This window comes from Chenopodium album, chromosome 18 (assembly GCF_948465745.1).
Source record: "Chenopodium album chromosome 18, dcCheAlbu1.1, whole genome shotgun sequence".
Classification (NCBI taxonomy): Eukaryota; Viridiplantae; Streptophyta; class Magnoliopsida; order Caryophyllales; family Amaranthaceae; genus Chenopodium; species Chenopodium album.
Genome location: NC_137851.1, coordinates 12,311,387 through 12,324,102, shown reverse-complemented (window position 1 = coordinate 12,324,102; position 12,716 = coordinate 12,311,387). Strand labels below are relative to the sequence as shown.

General features: G+C 36.1%; 1 protein-coding gene and 1 pseudogene across 1 annotated transcript; one reads left to right on the top strand and one right to left on the bottom strand.

Annotated features, from left to right (window-relative positions):
- Window positions 1-2,639: 2,639 nt before the first annotated feature.
- Window positions 2,640-4,139, bottom strand: LOC145591507 (glycosyltransferase family protein 64 C3 pseudogene; annotated as a pseudogene).
- Window positions 4,140-4,144: 5 nt separating this feature from the next.
- Window positions 4,145-8,486, top strand: LOC145591508 (uncharacterized). The gene is made up of 3 exons (XM_081647982.1): window positions 4,145-4,446; window positions 6,697-6,831; window positions 8,038-8,486. The coding sequence occupies exons 1-3, from the start codon at window positions 4,285-4,287 to the stop codon at window positions 8,122-8,124; spliced, it is 384 nt and encodes a 127-aa protein (XP_081504108.1). The 5' UTR covers window positions 4,145-4,284; the 3' UTR covers window positions 8,125-8,486.
- The last annotated feature ends 4,230 nt before the right edge of the window (window positions 8,487-12,716 follow it).

Here is a 12,716-nt window from a genome sequence, read left to right as displayed (position 1 = left end):
GAAGAAGAGAGAGAAAGAAGAGATTGAAGAGGAGAGAGAATGATAGGTTGTCGTACACCTGTCAAAAATAAATTCCTAACGAATCCAACTAACAATGTAGTAGGGCAAGTAGGGTCGAATCCACAGAGAGATGGTATTCAATCTACCTTCTAAGAAATTGGTGAAACTAAACAAGTCACGAAATTGGGATTAAGAATAGATCTAAAATAAAATAGGAATAAAACAAATAATAAAAAGGACATAGGGTTATGGTTCACCATGCTTATAGTTCCAAACCTATCAAAATACCAATAACAATTCAATAAATCAATTAACTAGAGCAATTGCTAAGCCTACGGTCGGGTCTTAACGCTCTCAATTCAACATATGTAGTTCGGTCGCTAACATAATCAGAATTTTTAATTGTAGGTAAGCCTCTAAAAGTAAGATCTTTCGATTCAAACTCTTATTAACAATAATTAATCAAACAATTGATCAGGTTGCAAGATTAACAATAAAACACTATCAATTAGAGAAATCAATAATCAAAATATTAAAAACATCTATCTGCATTCATAGTATAAACATGGATTCACAAACCCTAGAAATAAACTACTCAAGCATGAAATAAATAAATAAAACTAGAAAGGAATAAAACATAATTAAAAGAGAGAAGTAAATTACCTTAATGAATTAAAGTAACAAATTCAAGGACAAATCCATGGAGGAATCCATGGAGTTGTCCATGAACAACTAGGGCTAAAGAGAAATCTAAAAAGAACGTAAAACAATAATCAAAAGCGTCCGGAGAAAATAAGTCTCCTTGAGTATTTATAATTCCCTCACATTCTAATCTAAAAATAAATAAAGAAAAGAAATAAGAAAACATAAATTACACAAGTTGTCAAACGACTGGACGATATAAGATGACGTAGCACGAAGATGCTCGATGAAGACGGCCAACCGACCCAAGAACCAAGCCTTAACGAGCAGCCATGATGGTCCATATATGTTGGCACGTTGTTGGACTTCAATAAGGCATCGCTGCACCAGCGAGCTATAGCTCACTAGTGAGCGAGCTATCGCTCGGTGCTTGCGTGAAGGAGAGAAGGGGCGAGCTATAGCTCCTTGGCGAGTGAGCTCTCGCTCAGGGCTGCTGTTGGTCTCGGCATATGCGAGCTAGCCCGCGTGCTCTCGCTCGGAGCTGCTGTGGGCATTGTGTCAACTTCACAGGCTTGTAACTTCTTATTCATAAGTCATATATAGGTGTGTGACCTATCGTTGGAAATCTCTTTAAGTCTAGTTTCCAACGCAACTTGAATCACTTCAATCCAATTTGTAGAACTCAAGTTATGATGAAAAGAGTGAACAAAGGTCAGTTTTGCCACTTCGTTCATCATCGTATTCCTTCGTTTCTAACTCAAATTCATTTCCGAAAGATGCTTAGCGACCCTTGTGAATGCTATATTCATTCCTCATGCATATAAATCTCAAAATCAACATTCACGAACATGGTATCTTCGATTAATAAACTCGATTCATCGGCTTCCACCTAAATATCATCCAAATCAACTCCAAACACTTCGAAAGTGTCCAAATGACTATAAAATCACCTGAAACATTAAGAAAAACACAAACGGGGCATAATAGAGTAGAAAACAAACAACTTATGCATTTACGTCCTTAAAAGCAACAAAAACACCTAAAAAGCTACTATAAACTTAGCATAAACGTGCCTATAAATCCTATATAAATGTGATTCATCAGAGAAATAGCAAAGAAGAGAAGAGGAAAGGAGAGAGAAAGGGCGGAAAGAGGCTGAGACTCTGAGAGAAAGAGGCTGAGAGAAAGATTAGGGTTGTTTTTTTTGCTTTATATATATACATAGCGTTGGACTAGGGTTTTTTGGAGTTGGGCCGAAAATTCGGTTCGGTCACAGTTTTTCGATTTTTCATTTTCCAAAACCAAAACTGAACCATATAATTTTGGTTTCTTGATTTTGCAACCGAAACCGAACCACTTTTGAAAAAAACCGAACCATATATGTTATTCGGTTCGATTTTAAACTGAGTTTGTTTCACCTCTAATCACTTGAGTACGAGACAATTGTTGTTAAATTATGAAAAAAAAAATAACGTTGTTGACTCCTTAAACTGTTCTCCCTAATAAAAGATCCGTTGATAATAGAATACGAAGTGTCAAGTTGATAGCTAAAGAGTGACAACTAAAACAAATTCATGTTATAAAAGTGTTTTTTATATGCCAAAATTGAGTGCATAAGACTCATGATTTTATTCTTTTGCCCGAAAAATTTAAATGGTTAAATGAAATTTTAAAAGTTCTTTAAATTGATGTTTCATAAGCTTAAAATATGATTTATATTATTGAATAATATATTAGTCACTGACTAATGTTAGACTCAACTATGACACCCTTACATTCTTTAGTGTATAACATAAAATATATAAATGATATGGTTACAGAACTAATTCTATTTGAAAGTAGACCTCAAGAGATTTCCAACGATATATTATAAGCTCAATTTTCACTTCGCAATCAGAAGTTATGGATTTCGGAAATCAGACTTTTTGCGGGAGTGAAATCGTGAGAATCGATATAGAATTGTAGAATTGATCCGATTCCACCGATTCTACCGCACAACAATTCTATCGACGAATTACATCATTTGGGCGGATAGGGTACTATTCTACGATCTGAATCACGATTTTAATAACATTGATCCTAATGTTTAATAGGTAAAATTGTCATAATACATAACTCATACTTTCATTTAATCTCATTCAAAAATTTGTTGGTCACAAGGAACTAACTTTCCTCCTTTCTCACATAACCCTTGCTCGTTAATTGGGCTAACCACGGTTCCATAACTATACCTCAATGGCATTCTACCTAAAACCTTATGAAATTCTCTTATACACTCTCCTCTTCTCTTTCGATGTTCTCCAAGACCTCTCTTCACGCCGCTCAATCCAACACCGACCTCTTTCTCTCGTTTCCCAATAACCATCTCGTTTCTCGCGTCCCCCCAATCTCTAACACGCTCGGCCCCCACTAGGAGCGGGCCCCGCTCCGTCACATCGGCAACCACAAAATTCATCAATATGTCCTCACAATTACACATTTTATCAACTACACCCCTCAACTTTCTAAACTTTCCCTCCAACCCCTCCCTCCCACAACTATACAAATACAAAAAGTCAACATTCAACATCAAAAACTTAGTCAACACGATCGAGTATCTATCTTGTTGAACGGTGTAGATCCATTCCTTCCTCCTTAAATCCAAACCGTGCGATCTCGCAAACAACCCAATCAAACGGTCCTGATTCACCTGCCAAACCTTGAACGCAAACTCAATCGATTTGGGGTCCACCTCAACATCATCGTCACATATAAGCACGCCACGTGTCCTAATCCAACGGCGTGGAAGAAACCTCGAATTTAAACTGTTGGATTTTTGACGGACCACGGTAACAGGTGCACCCGCGGAGTAGAGGAGAGAGAAATTCGAGGAGAGAGAATCTAGGGTTTCCGACGGCGTCGATGTATTCCCCCAAAGTACGACGACGGCGGCGATCACCGGCGACGCTGCGTAAACTCCGGCGATCGTACTCAGGAGTGAGATTCGGAGCTCCGAATACCCGTTTATGAGGACCGTTAGTTGATCGGATCGTAGTGATTGTGGATTTGGTAGGGTTTTTCGATCGCACCATGGGTTAGGGTTTGAGGAGAGTGAACGATGAGAGAGAGTTGAAAGTGGAAGATGAAGAATGATGATGAATTTGAGGAGAGAGAAAATGTATTTTCTTCGAACTTCCATGGGACAGGAGAAGAGTTGAAAATGATGTGGGATGAGTTTTGAGTTAGAGTCGTAGAGGTATCGAGTCAGCGGTTTATTGTTCGTGTGTGTCAGATTGACTAATCTCGGATATTAACCTTAATTTTCTCGGCTTCTAACGAGTTTTATAATTCGTGGTTGGGAAATTGTGGGTTTAGAGTGGCGGTTTAGTGTCTATATGTGTGTGAAATTGATCAATATCGGAATAATTTGTGTGGTGGGAAATTGTGGGTTCGGAGTGGCTATGTGGTGAGCGAATAATGGTGAGCTTTATTGTTCATGTGTGTGGGATTGATGAATGTCGGATGTGAATAATATTTCTCGACTTTTCGTGAGTTTTGTGTGGTGGGATCGGAGTGGCAATGTTGTGAATATGGTGAAGATGAAGGGTGATTTTTGGCAGGGGTTTTATGTGAACGTTAGCAGTTAGTATTGGTTGGTATTTGATGATTTTGAAGGAATTGATGGGAGTAACAATGGCAGCTCTTTTGCCAACTATGAAGCTCAATTTCTTGCCAAAAGTTCCATCACCTTCAAATTCATCTATAAAGAGAGTGGTGGGATTAAAGCCTGTGTTTTGCTCAGCTGTTCAGGAAGTGGAACAACAGGTATATCTCTCTTCTTTCTCTCTCTAACTTTATCTAATTGAAGCATTGAAACTATACATGTTGCACCAAGAATTATGGTTAAGCATGTGAAATTTGCTTTGGTTGCTTATGAATGAAGGTTTTGATCTTTTGAAATTAGGATTAATGTATTATTTCTAATTGTACTAGCTATTTGTTTAAATTTTGTAAGTACAGTGCTTCATTGCTTGACACAACATTGTTGGGTGGTGGTGGTGGTGGTGTTCTAGTGAGCGGCTTGAAATATATGTAGAGGATTAAAGTAAATTTAATTTTGAGGGCTTGTTTAAATAGAAGGAATATTGTACTTATACTGTTGAATTTTATATAAGATAGGATTAATGTGTAAATTGTTAGGGGCCTAAAGAATGGGTTTCTGTGGCCTTATGCATACTTGAGTTCATCTTCTTTTTTTCACTGGAAGTGCTTTGCTCAAGGGAATTGCAATTGTTCGTGGATTTCTGTAAAATTAAGCTGTGCTTTGTATGCATCGTGATATGTGGGTTTGATTCACTGGTTTGGATAAAATGTACTTATATTTTCTAAGATATACTGCAATTAATTACAATGTAAGTGAATTTTTTGCTTGGGGAAGTAATGGCTCTCAAGTACTTACTGTTGCTGGTTTTAATCATTATCAGCTAATTGTTCTTGTGAAATGCTTGAATGAACCACCATGATTAAGAGTAACTTGATAAAAGTTACAACTGAAAACTTCAAAGGCAAAAAGGACATTATTCAATGATGTAGAGATAAGGTTTTTTCATTTGAAAAAGGAAGAAATTGTTTTTTCATTTGTCATTTTATCAATTTCATGGCATCATTTTGGTTTGTGGATATGTCATTTTATCAATCACGGGGAAGGAATGCATTCTACGAGTTTTTACACTGATCAGCACTTTAGTTGGATGATTTGATGGAATGAGAATAGTTTGATACTCTGAACGAAAATAAGTCTAAAAATGGTGTTAACATCACCAGTTTATTGGCTGTTTTTTTATCATCTTTGGAGAGCCAGGAATGATGCTTTGTGGAATCAAAAGGTTTCTAGAATTGATAAACTTGTAAAGCAGACTATAAATGGTGGTGAATAGTCTTATAGGTCCTAAGATCACAGAAAATGATAAATTCTGGTTTGATACTTTGTATTGCAAACGAATTGTTGGCTGGTAGCCTGGTTTGTTTTGGATTTACTGTATCAATAAAGTCCTTGCTAGAAGTTTTTTTAGCAGCATAACTCAGGTTGTGAATTGAGAAGTTTCTGTGGTAAAAATAATACTTTCTCTGTATTATTCAAATGCATCACTTTTAAAAAGAACGGACTCCTAAACAATTTTTGGAGATGAGAAAGATAGAGAGAGAAAAAACAGGGCCCATGCGAAATGAGAGAGAGAATTCATTAACTAAAGAGGAAAGTTATGTATTTAAATTGCAACTTCCATATGATGCATTAAAAAATAACGGAGGAAGTAGATTACTCTTGCTTACTAGGGTTAAAAAAAAAAAAGGAATAAAAAAAATTCTATGATGAATTTTTATTGACAAGCTTCTTTTATTCGAAATTTGAACCTTGTTTCTATAGGAGTAGGGCTGGATTGGGTGGAGGACAAGCATATGCTTTAAAAAGATGGGTAAATCTCAGACCCTTCTGTGTGCCATCTTTGTGAATGAAATTTGACTTTTTATTCAGAAATCATTGAACTACTATCTACACCTCATTGCTCTGTGTTGTACTGTACACTATATGACTATATCTGTTATATGGCTTCAAAGTGGGTTTTTAAATTTACTCATTTAGAAAAATATTAGAGGTTCTTTGAGGATGAAACTATTGTAGGCTTATATCAGTGCTGTTTTCAAAGTTTATTATCTACTTTATAAGATAACAAATCATTTTACTCCAAATTATTGATGCCAAAGGAAGAGTGATCACTCTACGGAACTCTCATCTTATCTACAATAGATAAAAATAAATAAAATTGAGATAAAGACCAAAACCTATTGGTCTCATACTCTCATTCAACATCTGTAACAAAAACAGAATGTAAACATTCTAGTTACTGCACTTTGTTACATTATAAGGAAGCAGGTTGGCTCTGTTGAGCTGTGTACCTGTTGTCTCTTTGATTAATTTGTTTTTCTCTATACTGCCACCTTGTTCTTTAAGTCCTACCTTCTAGTTTAAATGTTGCTGAACTGATCCTTATTATTAATCTAACTTCAACTGTTTAGGAATCAGAGGTAGGAATTTTGTGTGAACCTTGCAACGGAACAGGATGGCTACTTTGTGATTTCTGCAATGGACAAAAAACTAATGTGAAGTCTCAAACAAATAAGATCTACCGTCGATGTCCATCATGTAAAGCGGTAAGTGATTTATATTTCTATATCACCACGTTGGAAAAACTCGAGATGTTTTTAGCTGATTACAGCATACATAATCCATGATGTCTAGCTATTGATTAGTATCTCATACAAAGTATATGAGAAGGTAAAATGGAGACTATAGTGATGCCATTAGTGGAGGATTGCCCAATATCTTACATGCTGACCTCAAAGCAAAGTATCAGCTGCAAAATTGCCCATCAAACAATATAACATCAGTCATCACTTCCTCCCCCACCTCTTTGTATCTACCACTTTTCTCGCGGTATCTTTAGAGGTCAACTCAGTTTATAAGTAGATAAAAATTCTCTTACAAAATTACACTGTTTATTTTTAATTTGATGCCTTTCTTTTGGTCTATTTTTCTATGCTCAGTTTGGAGGATGAGAAAGGGAAGGTAAGGAAGAGCAGGGAGATGAGACATGGAAGGTAAGGAAGAGTAGGGAGAGTGATGGAACTAGTTCCTATTTAGGTAATATTTAGGCTGGACTGGGGAAGGGAAGGAAGTAGTTTCTTGCCTCTAGATGGACTCCCAAGTTGTATTGATTCAGATACAAAATTAAATCTGATTTTCTTTCCTCTTCATCTTTATGTTAAAAAAAAAATACAGTGATCTATATTTCTTTTCCTCTCCGATATACCATGGAGGTGACAGGCAGAGGGGTTGAGTAGGGGCAGGTTAAGGTGGTGTAAGGAGGAAGGAGGGTAGTTCAGGAACACTGAAAGGAAGTGGTCTTAGTAAAGAAGAAAGCAGTATGTTGGTATTAAGTTATTCTTGAATTGTTACGAGAATATATAGAGTGCTTGGAATATTAGCCTTTGTTTTCACAAAATTTTAGTTCAAGGGGTTTTTTTCCTCAATACTTTCCTCCTTTTGGCCGAGAGTCTCCCAAGGCCATGATTTCAATTAACTATCATATATTGTTCAGATTAACTTGTTTTTGTCTTCTTCCTCCCTTAGACTCTATTTCCCACTTAGGAATTAAGATGATGACTGTCTTTTAATTCTTCAGAGGCAGTCTGCCTGAAACGTAAATAGTAATTTTTGACGTGAAATACGTCCTGGTGAAGGGTGCCATAGCTGTTGTGTTGCCTAGTATACATTTTATAGCTTTGAATATATGTTGTACTTGGTAATGTTTTTTTTGGGGATTTCCATTTGACTGTTCGATCAAATTTTATTTGCAGACTGGATACATATTGTGTGCGAAGTGTAAAGTCTTCAAATGTGTTACCTTCCCAGATCAGAGTGATGGTGAGCAGCTTTCATTTTGAGGATCGAACTCTTATGCAAAACTAGCTTGTACTTGATGGCACAAAGGCTGATGATAATCTTGAGGCAATATAATTCTTAGTTTATAATGTTCGGGTTGGAGAGGGGGAAGGGGGCCAGAAAAATATGTTCTGTTTACTCTCCTCCTATTTTTCCCTTTTGACCAGCAATGCAGAATATAAATAGTATCTCATTTCAGAATTAGCTACTCATTTTTTTTTCTTTGGTCTATGTCTGTAGGGACTTGCCACACCCATTGTTTTGTTGTGGATTTTGTTGTTATATACGCATTTTTTTTGTACAGAAGCACGACGCTGTTTATTTTTCATTGACAATTAATCACTGCGATAAGTTTGTCTGAGAAGAGTGAGAACAACATACTGTTTTCTTTTGGTATTGCTTACTGTTCTTTTGTTGATTAGTTATCTTTCATTAATCGTTTTAGAGGAGACATTTTTACCTTTCTGTGTAGTGAAGATAACTGAAATTAGTGGAATGTAATGATAAGAAAACAAATCACCTGTGATCAATTGTTTGGGTTCAATTAACTATTAGCTTGGCTATGGCTCAACAAAGAAGAAACAATGTCAGAACACACTTGGAACAACCCAAAAGCATAAGGTAAATGGCTGAATAAAGATGTTTCCAGCGTTTGATATTTCAGTTTATTATGGATGCCTTAGTGGACAAAAGCGTACAAATAAATCAATCCAGTCGAAACTTACTGTGTTTTACTTGTGCTAGCTTTGTTAGTCCATCAGTGGGGAGTATTTTTATTATCTTTGATGACAAGGTATTGAGTATTGTGACTGAAAATGATCACAGCAATGGTCAGGCAAAGTCTTTTCAGTGATATTAGAACCTCAGTAACTAATTTGGGAATTCCATTAAGATGAAAAAAATGAGTTATGGAATAAAGGTCCTGTTAGGACTGTGCGTCTGTGCCATTGAATAAGTTGTGGCATAAGGGCTTAGTGAATTATACATTGACAAGGAACATAATTTTTTGCTCAGGTGCTTACTTTGTGTAGTTTATTACAGTCAATCATATTCCTAGTAAATTTGATTTTGTTACAGAAAACTTAGGAAAGCCTCTGTCCTGAGCAGCTGTGCAATTTATGCAGTAGTTATTAGAAAAATTAATTCATATAGTATGATGGGAACTGTTCTATTTGTTCGAAGCGTTATTTGTTGGACTGCTTGGACATATAGAATACTCAACCTCACTCACATGTTTGATCCATGTAGCTTCTTTCTAACGAAGTTTGATGTGTTAGTTTGTAATTTAGGCTTTAAAGAGTCATTTTATGTTTCTTGATTTACCATCTTTATGCTAAAGACCACAATTGCAGAACCAGTTTGGTGAAACTCTTACTACAAATCCTTTCTGGATTGACAATTGTTATCCTTCATGTTGTTAAGGAATTTGTAGGAGTGTTTTCAAAAAAAAAAAAAAAAAAAAAAAAAGGAATTTGTAGGAGTATGAACACCATGGGTGATAAATTTAGTAGTCTGTTCCTCCCTCCAGTTATATCTAAATACGTTTTTGATGCAAATTTATGTGTATATATATAGTATATGACATTAATTCTAGAAATTATGCTCAGTTCATCCGCATGTCTATAGCACTGCGATGATGAGATTGTTTACGGAACAGAGTGGAGTAGTCTTTTTGTATTTTTTAGGTGAAGAAAAGAAAAACTATGTTGATGAACGCAGATGGGATTCTAAGACAGGTCTCTAGCACAACTCCCTGGAGCCTGGACATAACAGATAAGCTAGCAGACATCACTTGGCCATTATGAAGACAAAAAAAAAAATGTTATCAAGGAATATACTTATAATTCTACTGTTTGTTTTATTCTATGTATCTTCCATTTCTTTGTATATTCATCTTTATATCATTGGATGTTGCATGGTACACTCTTCAGGGACTTGTTTCGGAAAGTCTGCACGACTCTACATGCCTATGCCTCTTCATGTCAACTAAAGACTTCACATGGACCAAAGGTAAAATTACTTACCATGTGCTCTGTTGCTTAGTTTTGATTGGACAATAATGTTAATTATTCTGCACGAAAGCAGATGAATATATTTATCATTTCATAGATCTGAAGTCAAACAGAAGCTTATAGCCTTGCATATTTATTTACATTTTTTCTATATTTTGCCAGCACATGTGCATCAATAAAGAGAACATGCTATGGTTGCTCTGTTTACACTGGTTTATGGGAACTTGTAGAATGCAATATGCTATTATAGTATTGTCCTACTTGTTAGATCTGCATTGGATACGATTCCTTCATGTTTGTATAGTTTGCTTCTATGCCTGATTTTTTGGTCCTGTTGTACGGTAGTTTTTTTTGTTAAAAAGGGAGATCCTAATAGCTGTTAACTAATTATAGTTTGGACAACTGTAACAGATGCTAGTGCTAGATCATATCTTTTTTAGAACCCTATGCAGGTGTAACTGTTAGCATATCTCTTTCTTTCAGAATATATTGCTGTGATTTGAATAAATTATGTACGGTCTTCAATTTCCAAGAAGTTGCTAAATTCTGATGTTGTAGTATGTACCAGAGGTGAATCTATCTAATGACAATTCATGCTTGCATCAAAGCTATTGGCTTCGAAGGAGTTGGGTAGCTTGATTTAGCTCCACACATTTTGTAACACTCCTCCTAAATCTCGAGTCACTTTAAATTGCTCCTAGCACTTGTCCAAAAAAAAAAAAAAAAAAAACACACTGTACCATGGGTCAATATTTATGTAAAAATTTAGAATTGTAAGGGCTATGTTTGAAGCATGTTTAAGCCTTTGGGACCGGGCTTAGTTATGCTTGATTCATTACATTCTCGAGCAGGACTTGGTTAATTTGCAAGCCATTTAGGCTCATTCCTTATCACTGACAATTAATTGGAGCTTTTCTCTAGAATATGACTCTGTGGAATCAATTTTGTCTACATACGTTAAATTTGCATATGATAGTTAGATGAGTTACTAAAATTTTTGGATGTAGTACCTCAGAGGCTCATACTGTAGATGGAATTTTGAGTCTGTTGTCTTAATGGCTTCCTTTGAACAGATCAAAATCTTCTGAGATATTGATGTCTAAAATTTTAAATACCAACATTACCAGACTTTCACCTTTAGGCACCTTATTGTTTCCTTAGCATAGAAAGTCTTCCCTGTTAATGAGTTTAACATAGTAACTGAATTTACAATTGTCAACAGGGTGGTCAGAGTGGCTTCAGATCAAATTTTATCTAAAGACTATCGTGAATAGGACCTTGTTCTGGTACGTTAGTGATGAATTATATTGTTGGACTGTCATTATTTTGTGACTCTTGCTTCATGCTTCTGATAATATAGCAAGTCGGATGGCTCTATTCTGTGTGCTTTGGTTTTGCAGTCGATTGAGGTTGTCTTAGTGCATTGTGAAAGGGATTGCTACTATATGATTATACAATATACATACAGACATACAGCTTATACGTGTTGAGTTTACTAACATGTTTATTATCTAACTCTTCGTAAAATGAACAAGTGTCCTCAAAGTAGGTGCAAAAGATTGATTTAAGGTAAGAAGAAAGAAGAAGATAAAAAACCTACTTTTTGATAGTTTTTATGAGGTAATACTTTCTAGATAATAAACATGTTAGCAATCTTTACATGGTAAACAGTTTTTTTAGTCATTGACCTCATTGTTGCTGTTGGTGTTGGCTGTTGGGGAATCTATTTTTAAGAACTTGTACTTTAATATGTTCTACTTCTTTTGATTTAATAACCCATTTCTTGTTACTTTGGTAGGCTGCAATGTTTATACAGGGGAGAAATTTTTTCCAAACATTTCATATTCAATTGCATTTCTGGAGCAAAACAAGAATACAAAGGTAATATGGACTCTGGAGGATAACAAACGTATAAGATATGGTGACTTCGGTTACTATAACCGATAACTCGGAAGTCAAATTACAATGGTATTTAAACTCGTCAAATTACATGAGCTTCGGACATGATGCTATTAGTCAGCATGCTTTCTCTCACATTTTCTATATATCAACTTTCTTCCTGCTCCTGCTCCTAATGAGGTATAAAAAAAGGGGGAGAAAGGAATTAGATTGATGTATATTATCTGCACATTGGGGTTGGGGGATGTTGAGCTTGTGAGAGGCTCTGACTATCTGATGAACCACATACAATCCCATCATTTCTGCTGAACTTGAGACCTTGTTTAGCCTGTGAGCTGTTTTTTTCCTCGACCGCCTTCAAGATGTTCTCGAACACTTCTACTTCACAGGGAATCCTCAGAACACCTTCCTTCTGGTAACCAAACTCCTCCTCAGCTTCTTTCAGCAGGACGCTAAATGCTTGGTGACTCAAGTACTTTGTCGGGATGACAAAGCGCTTCATCTCCTCACCGACTTGAACAGCCAAGAAACCTTTGGGGACAGCATTGTTGCTTGGCACCCCATTGTTGGCTGAGAGGTCGGTGAAGGAGAGAGTCCTCTTCAGGAAATTGATGCCTTTGATGCTGTTGCTCCTAGTCAATGAACCCTTTTTAGTACTGCTGCTGCTGCTGCTGCTGCTGCTG